Source organism: Marmota monax, unplaced genomic scaffold (genome assembly GCF_021218885.2).
Source record: "Marmota monax isolate L192 unplaced genomic scaffold, Marmota_monax_Labrador192_F-V1.1 WCK01_AAM20220418_F8-fsc00072, whole genome shotgun sequence".
In the NCBI taxonomy this organism is placed as follows: Eukaryota; Metazoa; Chordata; class Mammalia; order Rodentia; family Sciuridae; genus Marmota; species Marmota monax.
This window is the reverse complement of record NW_026692356.1, coordinates 2,746,109-2,764,783: the sequence shown is the minus strand read 5'-3', so window position 1 is coordinate 2,764,783 and position 18,675 is coordinate 2,746,109. Positions and strand designations below refer to the sequence as shown.

At 33.8% G+C, this 18,675-nt stretch overlaps 1 protein-coding gene across 2 annotated transcripts in view; it reads left to right on the top strand.

Moving 5' to 3' along the window:
- Positions 1-18,675, top strand: part of Mastl (microtubule associated serine/threonine kinase like) — a 33,063-nt gene that overhangs the window by 9,778 nt on the left and 4,610 nt on the right. Inside the window, exons 5-11 of one of the 2 annotated variants that reach the window (XM_046442303.1) lie at positions 2,209-2,315; positions 2,408-2,558; positions 5,778-5,950; positions 8,320-9,462; positions 10,972-11,110; positions 17,633-17,746; positions 17,849-17,950. In XM_046442303.1, coding sequence (XP_046298259.1) covers positions 2,209-2,315; positions 2,408-2,558; positions 5,778-5,950; positions 8,320-9,462; positions 10,972-11,110; positions 17,633-17,746; positions 17,849-17,950 — 1,929 coding nt within the window. Of the gene's footprint in view, positions 1-2,208; positions 2,316-2,407; positions 2,559-5,777; positions 5,951-8,319; positions 9,463-10,968; positions 11,111-17,632; positions 17,747-17,848; positions 17,951-18,675 lie in introns of both variants that reach the window. The other variant, XM_046442302.1, reaches the window with a different exon arrangement.

Below are 18,675 nucleotides of genomic sequence, written 5' to 3'. Positions count from 1 at the left end.
AAATATAATGACGTATTAATAATAGCTGAAAACTAATTCAAATATTTATGGCCATCACTAAGTGATAAACACAGGAGCAAAGAAAATGAACACATAATTCACACATATTTATATATATGAAAATATGTTCATTTCAAGTAGTGATTTAATAAATGTTAATTATAAAATTAACCATCAGGGATGGCGTTGTGGCTCAGCAGTAGAGTACTTGCCTAGCATATTTGTTAACATGAGCACGTGCAAGGCCCTGCGTTCTATCCGTGGCACCACATAAAAATAAATAAATAAAATAAAGGTATTGTGTCCAACTACAACTAAAAAAATGAATGTTAAAAAAAAAAAAAAGGTTTAACCATCTGCTTTGGGGTTGTAACTCATTGGTGGAGCTCTTGCCTAGCACGAGTGAGGCACTGGGTTCGATCCTCAGCACCACATAAAAATAAAATAAATAAAAATAAAGGTATTGTGTCATCTAAAACTAAAAATGTTTTTAAAAAATGAACCATCTTACACTATTAAGTATATATCAAAAAGGAATACTGATGATCTAGTTAAAGAGACTACAAAAACAGTTTTTTGATGGGCATTATAAATTAGCATAGTGCTTTCTAAAGAAATGCTGTAAATATTTTTTTAAAAATGGTTTTAATTCTTTTTGATCTTATGTTTTAGAATTTATAAGGAAATTATTCAAGAGAACAAAATATATGCAAATAAAATTATTTGTAGCAGCATTGTTTCCAATGGATATAAATAAGAAGTCACTTAATTTCATCACAGAAACATGGATAGATGATAGATTGTCATCTTGGAAACATTGTATTCACTATTAAGAAGCATATAGCTCAGTAGTAGAGCATTTTCCTATCATGTATGAGGCTCTGGGTTCAGTCCCCAACAACACATATGCACTGCAGAAGGTTAGAAAGATGGAAAGGCATTTTTTTAAATAAATTAACAGTAACCTAAAATTGAGCTTATGAATTATAAACCCTGGAATTATAACTATTTGAGAATATATGTAGTGCTACAATTCTTTTTATAATTTTCAAACAGTTGTGAATACCTTTCAGTTTTTCCTAAGTTTGGTAAAAACTGACTTCAGCTTATATGAGGCCATTTGTATTCTTTCTTAATTCTGCTTCATGTGATTATTCATACATTTTGCTGCAGAAATGATATTTCATTACAGTTGCTTATATGAGATGTCAATAAGGATATTCCATACTATAAAGTACATTCATCCCATTAGTTTTCTTAAATCTAAACATTTTGAATTGTGAAACAAATCTAACTCCAAGGAATTCAGATAATCATTAGAAAATATGAATGAGGAAAAATTTGTAGTAGGATGATATTATCAGAAATTTAAATTATTTTTATATCATATGACTCTGATTTTTTTAATAAAATATCCTTTAAGATTAATTACTATTACCTATTGGATTTTTTTTTCCCCTTTTTGGTTCTGGGATTAAACTCAGGGTCACTTGACCACTGAGCCACATCCCACATCCCCAGCCCTATTTTGTATTTTGTTTAGAGACAGGGACTCACTGAGTTGCTTAGCACCTCACCTTGCTGAGGCTGGGTTTGAACTCAAGATCATCCTGTCTCAGCCTTCTGAGCTGCTGGGATTATAGACATATGCCACCATGCCTGACACCTATTGGCTTTTATTACTTCATCAGTGTGAGGTGTAAATTAAATTTTAAGTTCAGAATTTAAGTCTACTTTTTTTAAGTCCTATGCCATATACAGAACGTTAGACTTCTCATACCATTTTTGATATCTAAGAAAATAATATGGTGTTATGTGTCAATGTTTAATTATTTTAAAATAGTATGTATTGAAACATGTTAATAATAGAGATGAATTTCTATCTTGACCTAAGCTTAAGACATATTTGTTAACATGAGAGGCCCATATTTGTATTAATTCCTTACTACCTCCTTTTCCAATATTTGATTTACCAAAAGATCATTTTCTTGCTAGTTGGGTAGCACTCATTTTCAGTCACTGAGTATTCCCTAAAAAGTTAATAGGATTCTGAGTCATTTCTCTATGTTATATTCATTCCTGAGTAAGACAGTATTCTATCAACTTTTTAATGATTTCAGTTAATTAACTAGTATTTCTTATTATCAACTTAGTCGATGACAATGAAGATTTTAAAGAAATTTCATATACTTTCCTTTGCATACATAGATATCAATATGATGGATATCCTTACAACACCTTCAATGGCTAAACCTAAAGAAGATTATTCAAGAACCCCAGGACAAGTATTATCTCTCATCAGTTCTTTGAGATTTGTAAGTACTTGATAAGAAAAAACTCAACATAATATATACACTTCTGTGAAGATGGCTCTTTTAGTGTTTCTTTAATTTTCTCTTTTTAATAGTTCACACCAGTTGCAGAAAAAAATCAAGACTCTATAGATACCATTTCAACTCATCTATCTGAAACATCACAATTTTCTCAAGGATTAATTTGTCCTATGTCTATAGATCAAAAGGAGGCTAATCCTTATTCTAGCAAACTACTAAAATCATGTGAGTATAAAAGAAAAGATACTTTACTCCATTCAGTGTCTCTTAAAACACAAAAATATTTTCCAATGTTTCAATTTCTAATATCAATTTAATAATTTAAAATGTAAATATTTGGACTGTCCTGTATTTCATAAATGTCTTTTCTGATAGGGATTGCAATGATTTTTAAGTTGACAATAAAATATCTAGCTAATGAGATATCCTTCAATGACCTATGGTAGTCGTCAATTTCACTAAACTGGGTCTGTGGAAATCTTTTATAAAGAAGATAAAGAGGGCTGGGGCTGTAGCTCAGTGGCAGAGCGCTTACCTAGCATGCATGAGGCACTGGGTTCGATCCTCAGCACCACATAAAAATAAACAAAATAAGGGCATTCTGTCCATCTACAACTACCCAAAAAATTTAAAAAAAAACCGAAGATATAGTACCTGCCTTGTTGATTATCTCTATAAGCTAATTCCAAAAGATTTTGAAGTAGCTTAAATTTAAAATTTTGAGGATTTTTTTTGCATGACATAAAAGACAAATGTCAAATAATAGAGGAGAATGGGACAGATGTTTGTATAGCACTTGACTTCATCCCTTATTACTTATTGATAGTGGATAATTTACTTCTCTGAACTCATGTTATTTAGGTTATAAATTTGTTGAAGTTATTAGTTATTTTCATAGGTTTTAGCTCATTTTTATTTTGCCCTTTGACTAAACTGTACATATTTAGTATATGTATAGTAATGTCTCCTTTTTTCAAATGAGAAAACTAATATTTGAAAATATTTAGGCTGGGCATGATGGCACACACAGTAATCCCAGCAACTTGGGAAGCTAAGGCAGGAGAATTGCAAATTTGTGACCATCCACAGCAATTTAATAAGATCTTCTCTCAAAATAAAAAATAAAAAGGACTCAGTGGTAGAAAACCCCTGGGTTCAATCTCCAGTACCAAAGAAAGAAAGAAAGAAAAAGATTTAGTTACACAGTAGTAGTAAGTGGAAACTAAATCTGATTACAAATACATTTCTGTCCACTAAATTTGTCCTCCAAATGTAATGAGTCTTATTTCTTCTGCCAAAATTACATGGCTAAATTTAAAAAAAAAAAAATGTATATCTTGACAAACAGAAGACTGTTAAAATATGAAATATACAGATGTAATATCCTTATTCTGCATTTCTCCTAGTCATTCTTTAATCTGTCAAAACTAGGTAGGCACTCTGCTGGTCATTTGAGTGGGTATAACAATGAGTAAGAGAGGTCCTGGCCTCAGATAATTTGTAGTTTTGTGGTGAGGACAGGTATAAAGGAATAACATGAACAATCCTATAAAATAAATCAGACAAGAAGGGGAAGTAACAAGTGCTAAGTAGAATGAATCTGGAATGGTTCTAAGTGAAGACATAGTAATGGCCAACTTGGATCCAGAAAGAGAAGCAAGAACTTCACTCACTACAAGTTTGGTGAAAGGGGGCATTTCAGATAGACGGTACATATGCAAAAGGCATATGCATGTGGAAGTATATTCATCTTCAGACAATAGGGATTAAATATGATATGTGACAAAGAGAACTATGTACAATGGAAAAGAAGCTTGGCAGGTAGATGGGAAAGGATCAAGTGTCATTACAGGAATACTAGGATTTTACCTGTAAAAAACTGGGAGCTATCACAAGTTCCAAAGTAGGCAATGTTCTCATCATAACATTGATGGAGAAATAATGCAGTAGCAATATACAGTATGCACATGGCATTAATTAAATATAATTTCTTATATTATTGGGGGAAGGGTGTTGAGCACTTCAGTCATATATCAGGTTCAGTGTTCAGTGAAATTCAGGAATTCCATTGAGAGGATTTATATATTGGAAAACAAAGTTGGGGGCTGGGGTTGTGGCCAGTGGTAGAGCGCTTGGCTAGTATGTGTGAGGCACTGGGTTCAATTCTCAGCACCACATAAAAATAAATGAATGAAATAAAGGTTCATCAACATCTAAAAAAATATTTTTAAAAAATTTGGATTAAATAGACTTTGAAATTCTTCTTCCAGTTTTAAAGTTCTAAGGCTTATTAGATCAAAAAGCTATAAACCTAAGAATTTCCTTGAGATTAAAGTAACGTTCACCTTTTTTGGGGGAAAGAAAACAAGACATATCCATCTTTTTATATATGTATGAAATCCTTTCATCCGTATATTCTAATCTTCAGTTAAAGCATGATTGTCTTACATCTATTAGTTGAGGAACAAGCATTTTATAGAATTATTTAAATATATTAAAGGAATAGGTGCTATATAGATGATGCTACTTTACTGTGTTGGCTCACTGTTAGCTGCTTTACCATTACTTATTTGCTTTACCAAGTCTTTTTTTTTTTTTTTTCTTGTGGTGCTGGGAATTGAACCCAGGGCCTTGTGCATGTAAGGCAAGCTCTTTACCAACTGAGCTATATCCCAGCCCACTTTACCAAGTCATATTAAGAAAACCCCTTATATGGGGGTGGGGATGTAGCTCAGTGATAAAGTGTTTTTAAAGCATGCTTAAGGCTCTGTGTTTGATCTCCAATACTGCAAAGAAAAAGAAAAAAAAATCCCTTAGGATGCCTATAATTCATACTCACAAGCACATAAATCTTAACATTACAATAAAGCTATAGTTTTAATTAAGTACACATTAAACTGAGTCACATTCTAACCTTATCATAGCACAGCTGATATAGTATATCAATAATGCTCCTTGGGGCTGGAATTGTGGCTTAATGGTAAAGTGCTTGCCTCCCACACGTGAAGCCCTGGGTTTATTCCTCAGCACCACATTAAATAAATAAATAAACAAGCAAACAAATAAATAATAAAGATATTGTGTCCATCTACAACTGAAAAAATACTAAAAATATATATATATAGGCTCCTTTATCCAGAATTATTAGTAACTCAAAATGGATTCCCTTTCTAATTGTAAGAATCCCTTATCTTGATTCTAACTTTACAAATGTTAAGGGGATTTTGTTTTGTATTCTCTTTGTGAGCAGTACTTTGTAACAATTTATGAATCTATAATGAGAATCATGCCCCAACCACCTATAGGCATCCTTGTAGACTTGATAGTATTTACAAAGAAACAGTCCTGATATGCATTGTCTAATACAGTTATCTGTAAAGATTCAGGTTCAGTGAGGATTAAGAAAGCTTTGACATAAGTTTCAATATTTACTTTTTCCTACAGGTCTTGAAACATTTGCCTCCAACCCAGGAGTTCCTGTGAAATGTCTAACTTCAAATCTGCTCCAGTCTAGGAAAAGACTGGCTACATCTAGTGCCAGTAGTCAATCCCACACCTTTGTATCCAGTGTGGAATCAGAGTGTCACAGCAGTCCCAAATGGGAAAAGGATTCCCAGGTTAGGAAAACATTTATTTTACTCAAAACCAAATGTGTATATCAAATGAATGAGAAAGACACCGTAGCTTTTCATATAAACCCTATAAGGAAATGAAATTGTTTCATGAATGGCACTCAAGGTATTATCAAAAATTCTTCATTTGTTACCAATTCTTTTGAAATATTTCATTTCTCATTCTGTTGGGAAACTGCTCTTGCTTAAAATATAGTAATTAAATAATTATAGTAGACTGATAGTAAATGCTTCTAGGAATCTAGATGGACTTTTCTTTTTAATTCCCAACCATGATACACACACCAGCATATTGAGTTTTTTGTTGTGTGTATTTGCTTCTAATCTTTAGAACTCCATGTACCTCCTTCTATACTTTTTCCCACCAATTTCTCACTTAAAGGAATGGTAACTCTTTAGAAATAGCTTATATACCACAAAGGTAATATGGGTATGCCCTTAAAAGTATCTATTCTGAGGAGACTGCTCGCCAAATGAGTGGATTTTGTTAAAATTAATTTACTTAATCTATGTATTGTTTTTGCCTTTTAAAAAAGTTATTAAGCCAGGCATGGTGGCATATGACTGTAACCCCAGTGGCTTGGGAGGCTGAGACAAGGAGGATTTTGAGTTCAAAGTTCAGCAGTTTAGCAAGGCCCTAAGCAACTCAGTGAGACCCTGTCTCTAAATAAAATACAAAATAGGGCTGGGGATGTGGCTATGTGGTCAAGTGTCCCTGAGTTCAATCTCCAGTACCCCTCCCCACCAAAAGAAGGTTATTAAAGCTAGAAACAGTAATAAATATGGAAACAGCATTGTCTCCTTGTCATTCTCTGATTGGAGATGTCCCTGTCTCTCTCTAGAGAGTGCTCTCTGCTTGAGCCTCACTTTGCTCTTATTTTATTAAGTTTTTAAAGCTATAGGTACTAAAAGAGATAGGAACTAAAATGTAAAAGTATAATAATATCTTCATAGAATGCTGATAAATAATGTTAGATTAGAATAAACCTTCCATTTGATAAAATAAATAATTTGGATTTATATTTATTTGCTTTTTATTCTCAGTAAATTTTTTCTCCTCTCTTTATAGGCTGTGCTATAAATAATATATGCTATAGGGTACACATATACAGCTTTCCTTTCTTTCCTCCCACTTCTGCATTCCTGAGGAACACAAAGGTTAGATTATAGTAGTGCTTCTCAAGTTGTGATCAGAGGAGTGATAATGGACTGTAAGGAACTCTGATAACCTTGTACTGATCCCTAAATACATCTTTTTCTGTGCTGTGAGATCAGTGAATTATAATTCAGGAATTTCCTTTTTGGTTGGAACTAAATGATCCTCCTTATTAAGTAAGATAATAATAGTTATTAAAGTTTGATATTTGTACTTCAAAAATAGGCAATATAAGAGTTTACTAAAAAATTATTCTAATGGTGGGTTGGGGTTGTGGCTCAGTAGTAGAGCACTTGACTAGCACATGTGAGGCACTGGGTTCAATCCTCAGCACCACATATAAATAAATAAATTAAATTAAGGTATTATGTCCATCTACAACTAAAATAAATAAATAAATAATAAATAAAAAGCATCACTCTAATGGAGTAATCTTATAAAAATCCTTGTCACCATGAATTATTTTGCCATATTACATACAAAGCTCTTGAGTATACATGAGCACTTGCAGATAGTTGGAATTCAGTTTTGAGAAAAGCATTTTGTTATCAATTATCGTCAATTCCTCATATTGACAGTAGATTTTAATTCCTGCTATTTTTGGCATTATTACTCATGTGAAGTGGTACATGTTTATAGTAACAATGTTTTTGCTATTTAATTTTTTATTGTTTAATTTTCAAGCCCTAGGCATTTTGTACTTTGAAACAGAATCATTCATATACCCCTACTACAAAACATATATACATAATGTTGAAATTTGCCTAAGTATGTTACCCATAATAATATGTAGTATACTATCAACCTATATAATAAAGGATAATTGACTTAGATTTCAGATTATGTTTCATTCAAAATAATGTGCATAAACTTATGCTCTATGTGCTTATATTTCTTTTTAATTCTCTGTGATTATTGTTCTTTTGTTTTAGTGAGAATAGGTAGCATTATATTTTATGGAGTTATCTATCACACCTAGATGGCCAGAAGGTAGAGAGGAGTTCAAAGCCACCCTCAGCAAAAGCAAGGTGCTAAGCAACGCAATGAGACCCCATCTCTAAATAAAATATAAAATAGGGCTGGGGGTGTGGCTCAGTGGTCGAGTGCCCCTGAGTTCAATCCCTGATAGCCTCCCACCCCCCCCAAAAAAAGATTCTCAGCTTTATATAACTAAAAAAAGTATTTCTCTTCCTCTCAGGAAAGTGATGAAGCATCGGGCTCTACAATGATGAGTTGGAGTACAGTTGACAAGTTATGTGCAAAATCTGCAAATGCTGTTGAGACCAAAAGTTTCCATAAAAAGGATCTTGAGTTAGCCCTTTCTCCCATTCACAACCCCAGTGCCATTCCTGCCACTGGAAGCTCTTGTGTAAATCTTGCTAAAAAATGCTTCTCTGGGGAAGTTTCTTGGGAAGCAACAGAACTGGATGTAATTAATGTAAATATGGCCACTGACACAAGACAGTCTAGTTTCCATGAGTCAAAGCAGTGGACTGTAAATTCTAGTGATGTATCTGAAGAGCACCTTGGGAAAAGAAGTTTAAAAAGAAAAATTGAGTTGGTTGACTCTAGTCCTTGTCAGGAAATTATACAAAATAAAAAAAATTGTGGGGAGTATAACCATAGTAATGAAATGATAAATTGTAACACAAATCAAAATTCAGGCTTAACAGCTGAAGTTCAGAATTTGAAGTTATCAGTGCACAGAAGTCAGCGAAATGACTGTGCTAATAAGGAAAACATTGTCGATTATTTTACTGATAAACAACAAACACCAGAAAAATTACCTATACCAACGATAGCAAAAAACCTTATGTGTGATCTAGAGGAAGATTGTGAAAAGACTAATAAGGACTACTTAAATTCTAATTTTCTATGCTCTGATGATGATAGAGCTCCCAAAAGTATTAATATGGACTCAGATTTGTCTTTTCCTGGAAGTTCTATCATGGAAAGTTCATTAGAAAGACAATCCTTAGATCCAGATAAAAGTATCAAGGAATCCTCTTTTGAAGAATCAAATATTGAAGATCTACTTATTGTATCACCAAACTGCCAAGAAAATACCTTGCCAAAAGAAGATGAGAACCCTGTTATCCAAGACAATAACCAAAAAATATTAGCTCCTTCTTCAGATGTGTTGAAGACCTTAACTCTTTGTAAAAGAAATGCCGTAGTTTTTCGAAGTTTTAATAGTCATATTAATGCATCCAATAATTCAGAACCATCCAAGATGAGCATCACTTCTTCAGATGCGATGGATATTTCATGTGGTTATACTGGCTCAGATCCCATGGCTGTCACCCCTACTCAAAAAGGAACATCCTATATGTCATATCAGGTACATTACAGCTTTTTAATAATTTGTTCTTTGAATTTTAGAAAAGTAAATTATTAAGAAAGACATTCACCTCTCAGCTAGACTATAAGATATTAATTAACTGTATAGTTTCATTCTCCTTATTGAGAATCTATGAATTGTTGGAAGTTTTCTTGCAGAATGGTAAAACTGTAGTAACAGTTTATTACTAACAATAGTATCTTTCATTTGTATAGCACAATATACTTTTCTCAGCAAATATAATCACATTTTTACTTGATCTCAGCAATACTATACAATACAAAATTAAAGTCTACTTTCTTCTTTCTTCCTTTATTAATAGAGCTTTGTGGTTTTATATATAGTAGTTGGTTAATCCTGACAAATTAAAATCTACTGTTAACCTAGTGTCTTCCAAGGACACATTTAGATGATCTCATTATAGAAAAAAAGTTAAAATGTATATAATTAAAATAACAATCCAGGTGCTGTGGCTCATGCTTGTAATCCCAGCAGCTCAGGAGGGTGAGGCAGGAGGATCACAAGTTCAAGACCAGCCTTAGCAACTTAGCCAGGCCCTAAGCAACTCAGTGAGATTCTGTCTCTCAATGAAATATAAAAAAGGGCTGGGGAAGTGGCTCAGTGGTTAAATGCCCCTGGGTTCAATCCCTGGAAACAATAAATAAGTAAATAAAAATAACAACAAATTGTGCTTATTTTCTAAACCTTACCTTTTAAACCAAAAGCTTTATATTTTTTCTTCCTTTGGAAGGACATCATAATATAAAAAGCATGAACTCTGAATTTAAGTTATAAAACTAGAACTTACTTAGGACTTAGAAGTGCCTCAACCTCAGAGCCTATTTTTCCAATTGTTTGCAGTACTGGTCCTCCTGGACTCAAAAGATTGTTAGACAATTTTCTTAAAACCTTTTAAATGCCATTGAGTACAGGAATTTGTTTATATTTAGTTTATCACATATTGTCCTAATAATTCAATCATTTGTCGGCAACAACTTTTCTCAGTAAATCTTCCTAAGCAATGTTTATCCATGCTGTCAAAATTTTTTTCTTGCCAGGCACTATGGCGGCGCACACCTGTAAGCCTAGCAGCTCAGGAGACTGAGGCAGGAGGATCAAGAGTTCAAAACCAGCCTCAGCAACTTAGCGAGGCCCTAACCAATTTAGCAAGACCCTATCTCAAAATTAAAAAGGGCTGGGAATATAGCTCAGTGATTAAGTGCCCCTAAGTTCAATCCCTGGTACAAAAAAAAAAAAAAAAGAAGAATTGTGCACTTTTTCATTGTTGCTTGTGTATCCAGATATTAACAAAATAATTGATGTTATCTAAGCTACTGAATTTCATTACATGTAAGGACTTTTTCATAATTACAACTAGTTGTGAATCCATTGAGTGTATCTTATATACCTCCAGTCCATGATCTAGCTTTTTTTAATTTTAGTACTTTACTTTTGGTAAAAAGAATTAAGATTTATTTGTTGTCTCTTAAAATCCTTTTGAATTAGCAGACCCCAAATCAGATCAAATCAGGAACTTCATACCGAACTCCAAAAAGTGTGAGAAGAGGGGCAGCCCCAATGGATGATGGCCGAATTCTAGGAACCCCAGACTACCTGGCACCTGAGCTGTTATTGAGCACAGCCCATGGTAAGACTTGTATGTCTTGGGTTTTGAATCATGATCTATCACTACATTTATCTTTTAAGGTAAAAATTATTTTAAATTTGACACTTACCTTACTAACTTAAAGTAAAAGAAAATATACTCAGCTAATACTTTTTTTTTTTTTTTTTTAATTACAGTACTGGGGATTGAACTTGAGCATTCTATGCAAGTGCTTCATCCCCAGCCCTTGTTTATTTTGAGACAGGGTCTCAATAAATTGCGTACACTGGCCTCAAACTTACGATCCTCCTGCCTTAGCCTCCCAAGTAGTGAGAATTATAAGTGTATTCCATCACTCAGCTTGAAATACTCTTTTCACCCATATATTATTGTAGGAAAAAGAAAAAGAAATGGCTGTTATTTTCTGAATGTAGAAGACCAAATACTAAAGGACATGCAACTATTTGTCCTTTGCCCTTTTTGTTTGGTGGGAGGGGAGGTACCAGGGAATAAACTCAGAAGCACTCGGCCACTAAGCCACATTCGCAGCCCTATTTTACATTTTATTTAGAGACAGGGTCTCACAGAGTTGCTTAGCAGCTCACTTTTGCTGAGACTGGCTTTGAACTCACGATCCTCCTGTCTCAGCCTCCTGAGCCACTGGAATTACAGGTGTATACCACTGTGCCTGGCTATCCTTTGCCTTCTTTGATTCAGTCTCATAATATAGAGAAGCCCCACCTCCCACCCCCTACATTATGTTTGCTCTAAATGTTTCATATCTGGTCTACAATGCTTATTACTATAATGTTGGGCCTGAATTTCTATTCAGTATCCAGAATCCTCTTCCTGTTTTAGAACTTATCCTCGCTCACAACTTCACCAGAATAGTCAAACCAGAACTGAACCATCCTTCAAAATGGTACCTAATAATGAAAAGATATTTTCACCTGTCTTCTTTATTTTCTTTCCTTTCTTTCTTTAAAAAATATTCCTTTCCTACATTTTGAAATGAACTATATTCATTTACTAAAACTTCTGTAATAAAGTACCACAAATTTGATGGTTCAAAACAACAAAAATTTATTGTCTGATAGTTCTGGAAGTTAGAAATCCAAATTCAAGGTGATGACAGGGCCATGTTTCTGCTGAAACCTTAGGGAATCCTTCCTTGCCTCTTACAAGCTTCTGGTGGTTTCCTAGCAATCTCTGGTCCTCCTGATGTGGTAGCTGCATCATTACAATTCTACCTCTGCAGATGGTTTGTTTTCTCCCTGTGTCTGTATTATATGCTGACTTCTTAGAAGGACAGCAGTCATATTAAATTAGGGTCCCACCCTATTTCAATCTATCCTTTTAACCTAATTAATTACAACTGCAGTGCCTCTATTTCCTAATAAAGTCATATTCTGAGATCCTTACTAGGAGTTAGGACTGGGTTTTTTGTGTTGTTTTCTTTTGTGATACTGGGGATTGAACCCAGGGCCATAGGCTTGCCAGTCAGGTACTCTAACCCCGAGCTACATCACCAGCCTGGGAGTTTGGACTTTAACATACTTTTTTTTTGGCCAAAGTGACAGTTCAGTCCATAAGATGAATTTCTTCTTCAACATCTTGATATTAATTACTTCCCTTTTATTTGGGCTCCTTTGGTTATCACCTGTTTCATCCTCCCCATTCGACCTCTCACACCATTTCTATTTTTATTTCTTTGCTTGTTTTTATCCCCAGCCTGAAAGTAAGTTTCTACTTTTGTCTTGACCTCACTGTGAAATGTCTCAAAGGTTGCCTCTTTTCTTTGCCTGATTATTTTTGTTCTGGTAATGTGTTTGTTATCTTGGCTATTTAACTGAAACTTTTCTTTCTTTTTTTTTTTTTTGAGTATTTTACTCAAGCATTTTAGTCCACATCTTAAATTTTTGATCCATACAATGCTTAAAGTAGTTATAATTTCTATTAGAGTCTCTACATGGAAGTATGAAATGATGGGATAAAATTTTTTAAAACTCTAAGTCTCCAATATTATGAAATTTATTTCTTTTTTTTTTTTTTAATTTTTTTTATTGGTTGTTCAAAACATTATAAAGCTCTTGACATATCATATTTCATACATTAGATTCAAGTTGGTTATGAACTCCCAATTTTACCCCAAATACAGATTGCAGAATCACATCGGTTACACATCCACATTTTTACATAATGCCCTATTAGTAACTGTTGTATTCTGCTACCTTTCCTATCCTCTACCATCCCCCCTCCCTCCCCTCCCATCTTCTCTCTCTACCCCATCCACTGTAATTCATATCTCTCCTTGTTTATTTTCCCATTCCCCTCACAACCTCTTATATGTAATTTTGTATAACAATGAGAAACTTTTCTTAACCATTACCACCGTCCTTATTGTCAAACCCAACAGTTTCTTCTCAGTCTCATTCCCCTTAACCTCTATTACAATTGTCAGGTTTTTTCCCTTATGTCTGTCAAGTATAATTCCCTCAATATCTATGAAGGATTGGTTTCATGATTCCCCAAGGACTACAAAAAAATTTGTGAATGCTCAAGTCCCTTGTATTAAATGGCACAGTTAAAAAAAAAAAAAGGTGGTGGTGGTGGGGAAATGGCACAGTATTTGCATATAAACTATGTATATCCTCCTGTATACTTTAAATCACCTCTATATTACTTATAACATCTAATACAGTCTAGCAACGGAATAATTATAAGACAAAAAAGAAGTCTGTACAAGTTCAATACAGATGCAGTTTTTTTCAAGTATTTTCTACCCACAGCACTGGATAGAGGACTGAGTAGTTCTTCAAGATATTGCCCCATGCTTCTGTTCCCTTCCCATGGCCCTTAATCTCATCACTCCAAAGGACTTTAATTGTTACCTCCATTTTGATGATCCCCAAATCTCTATCTCTAATCCTTTCCCTAGGCAGCACACATACAGCCCAACCTGCCTAGTCAGCATTCTACTGATCTTTCAAGTGTTGCATGTAAAAACAGGACTTGTTATCCACCTCACTCTCTGTTCCCTATTTGTTTCACCATCTCCATGAAGACAATCATTCCTACATTCAGACATTAAATCCATTTAATTAGATCTCTGCAGAGCTTTTCATCTCTGCTACCATTCTAAGAACCTCATCTTTGTCTTTCATTATTTTAATGGCCTTCTATCTATCTGATCTTCTCATTTTCATTCTATTGTCTGTAATCATTGCAACCAGATTTTTCTTCCTAAACTATGGTTCATTCTGGTTTTGTTTTTTTGGAGGGAAAAACTATGATGGTTCCCTCTGATCTGCTAAACAAAATCCAAATTCCTGATCATGATGCTCAAGACTCTAAGCTCATCTCAAAGAATCTCTTTATATGCTTTATGCTTTCATTCCTTTTCTTAATGAGATACATTTAATGTCCAACTCTTCCTTATTTTGCACATGTATTTTGTTTTAGTTGACAATCATTATCCAATCAAATTTCTTCTCATCTCATCAGTTCAAATGTTTTATCTTTATAAAGTATCCCTTTCGGTAGCGCGCTCGCTTGGCATGCATGCGGCCCGGGTTCGATCCTCAGCACCACATACAAACAAAGATGTTGTGTCCGCCAATAACTAAGAAATAAATATTAAAAAAAATTCTCTCTAAAAAATAAATAAATAAAATAAAGGTATTGCATCCATCTATAAACTAAAAATAAATAAATAAATTTAAAAAAAAAAAGTATCCCTTGGCCAACTACTAAGAGTTATTTATTTCTGTATCACCTTATTAGAAACTTGGGGACTGAGAATGCAGTTCAGTGGTAGAATACTTGCTTGACATGTGTGAGGCCTGGATTCAATCCCTCACACCATGGAAACAAAACTAAACCAAGCCAGGCACCATGGTACATGCCTATAATCCTAGCAACTTGGGATGCTGAGGCAGGAAGATTCCGAGTTCAAACCCAGCCTCTTCAACTTAGCAAGGCCCTAAGCAGGGTTCCCAGATGACTTCCATCATCTTGTCCCTGAAACAAGCTGAGTTTCTTGTAACTTCTTGGGTACATTTGTGTTTCAGCTATTTTAACATTGTGTTAAAAATATCTATGTCATCTCTTCTTGAGAAGGCCGTTTTCATCTTATATCTGGTACACTACCTAAAAATAGTGAGGGAATTAACTCACAATTTTAACAGAGTGTACCTAACTATTGTTTTCTTACATGCAGGGTTTCTGACTTCAGGTAAGTAAGCTTCTCTATAAAGTAATGTGGCAGAGCACATGAAACTATAGTCAAAGTGTAACTAGATCACATTGCATAATAAAATAATGTTTACTTTATGCTCAATAAAATACTGAACTGTCTCTGTTTTCTGAGCAGAAAGACATCCAGAAATATGATTGTTTGTGAAAAAAAAATGTAGGTAATGACATTTTTTTATAACTTAAATGTATCAAAGAGTAAAGAGATAAGCTTTTTATGACAACAGAAGCAATAGTTTTGATGAAGTTATTAAAATCGAATTTTCTACATTTTAAATTTCTTTACTATTAGAAAATAGAAAGATAACAATATCAATATATCTCTACAAATTATGAATGGGTTTTGAATTAGAAAGCCAGTTAGTATAAAACAAGCTTGTTCTTTTTCTCCAGCTAATAAAGTGTTGTAATTGCTAAGATTTATCACAATATGTGGTCTTATTAGACTTTGACTTAAGTATATGGTTATCTGTGACATATCTGTGGAGAAATCATGAATGCTTTTAACACAAGTACAATTTCAGCTGAGCTGGGTATGGGTTCTAATGTCTAACTCGAGGTAAATAAAAATACATTTTTTTCCTGATTTCTTCCAGCTTTCCTGTTATTTGGTTATATTATCTAATCCATTAGAATAATTCTTTCTCCATGCTGCTTAAAAGGTGTACTAACTGAGGTGGTCTGTATGTTTTTATAATGATTTCTATAGAAATAGAAACCTACAGACTATTAGCATCTTATAATCCGCAAAGGGAACAGGGGATTATGGAGTTTGCAGGTAAAAAGGTACTCTAAATGCATGCAGTTTTTTTCTACAATGCTTTCTTACTTCTTTTAAAATGGGATGGTGGCCGTTGCTTAACTACAATAATAAAGTTTGTGAAATTGTCTTTAAAGAAGTTGGGTGCAAGCCAGGCAAATGGCACATGCCTATTATCCCCTTGGCTCTAGAGGCTGAGGTAGGAGGATCACAAGTTCAAGGCTAGCCTCAGAAACTTAGTGAGGCATTCTGCAACTCAGCAAGAAACTGTTTCAAAATTTAAAATGCTGGGATGTGGGTCAGAGGTTAAGAGCTCCTGGGTTCAGAGGAAAAGAGAGGAAGGAAGAGAGGGAGGGGGGAGGAAGGGGAAGGGCAAGAGAGAAAGAAAGGAAAGGAAGGAAGGAAAGAAAAGGGAAAAGAAAGAAGCCGGGTGCAATGGTGTATCTCTCTAATACCAGCTACTTGGGACTCTGAAGCGGGAGGGTCAAAAGTTCAAGACCAGCCTCAATTTATTGAGACCTTGTCTCAAAAAGTGAAATAAAATAAAAGGTGCTAAGATGTAGCTTAGTGGCAAAGTGCCCCTGTGCTTTTAAATCCCCAGTACTAAAGAAAAAAAAATAAATGTATAAAAGAATAATTTGTAGCAAACTTAGCTACAAATTCTTAATTTTAAAATTAACCATTTTTTATCAAAAATTAATCTTTCTGTAGAAAATACTTTATTCATGAACAGAAATAAAAGTGTAAACCAATTTATATGGTCATGATTAACATATCATTAAAATCTTTGTATAGCTGGGCATGGCACATGCCTATAATCCTGGGTACTAGGGAGACTGAAGTAGCAGGATTACTTAAGCCCAGGAGTTCAAGGCCAGCCTGGGCAATATAGTGAGACCCTTCTGAAAAATAAAAAACAACTTTGTATACAAATATTGTTTTCAATGTTATTCAGATATTAGTTTTACCTATTTATTATCTCCTAATTTCTTCTTCAAGCCAGAATTTAAATATTTTGTTAAACTAATTTGTCTTAGGTTCTTAAAAAGAATAAAGCCACATTAAAACATTCTATAATTAGGGCCTTCCCTCCTTATCAAGCCATCTTCCAAGTTGTATAAATGTTGCTGTCTCATCTCTTCCTTTTGTGAAAACAGTGGAGTACAGATAATCATCTAAATGTACTTACTCCTGACTCGAAATTAAGAAGTAGAATGTCTTAGAGAATATTCTTTACATTAAATGCATCCTTTTGTTGTGCTTTAGGAATTAGAACACATAAAGTACCCAGGATATCAGAAGTTATTAATAAATGAAAATAAATGGCTTTACTGTTCCTTTAAATAGCTGTGCTAGTTGCCAGTCTAAATTACTTAGAAAATAAAGAGGAAAGTAATATGTTTTTGGATTTTTGTACTGTATGAAGACAGTAGAAAGCCTTAGCCAATGAAAGCCTTGATTACATTCAAATATCTCTACACTGATATTTTAGTTGATCAGATATTTGTGGAAAAATGCTTGCAAATTCAGCTATTTCCTCCTAATTCCAGGTCCTGCAGTAGACTGGTGGGCACTTGGAGTTTGCTTGTTTGAATTTCTAACTGGAATTCCCCCTTTTAATGATGAGACACCACAACAAGTATTCCAGAATATTCTGAAAAGAGGTGATTCATTTTTCTCCTATTTTTCTCATTGAAAGATTAAGATAGATTCATTTATCTGTTAAGCAGCAATTAACAAGTTTATTTGTGTATTTATATTTATAGATATCCCTTGGCCAGAAGGTGACGAAAAGTTATCTAATAATGCTCAAAGTGCAGTAGAAATACTTTTAACTATTGATGATACAAAGAGAGCTGGAATGAAAGGTAAGGTTTTATATTAATAAACTCTCTTATCGTTGGTGATTATTAATGACAATATCAAGTTCTAGTACAATACTACAGATAATCTGACTGCTAAATGGTAAAAAGATGATTTCGTTTATTTCTCTCCTCTTGGTATATACATTAATATATTTGTCATACTCCATTAAAATTAAGTACAGTCAAGATAAAATATTTATACACTGAATTTTGTTATTCCCACGGAGGTACCTGAAGCAGTCTTATATGTTGGTATCACACCCTGATAAAAGTTAACCATCAACAAATACAGGAAATTTGTTTCATGAAAACTTCCTGTTTTATCATTTCTTAACTGCTTAACTTCTAATAACATTTCTCATTAGCAAATTTATCAGATTCCAGACAAATTTAGTACATTAAGAACCATTCAATGGTTTTCTCACTGCAGGAGTATATTAAGTAATTTTAAAATTCTAGTAAATCTCATCAACAGCAGCCTTAAAGTAATTTTGTAGGGCTGGAAATGGGAGAGCTCATGCACAAAGCCCTAGGTTCTACCTAAGTACCTAAAAATAAATCCTCTTTGTGATAAGGTATTACCATATCTTTATGGTAATATAGAGACATATAAATATTATGTCCCAAATACATTTTGATATGAATTAGGGTATATTTAGGAAATCAGGCTTTAGAAATAATGTCATTTGCATCAGCTTCTAAGTGTTCCCTCTCTTAAGATCAACAGT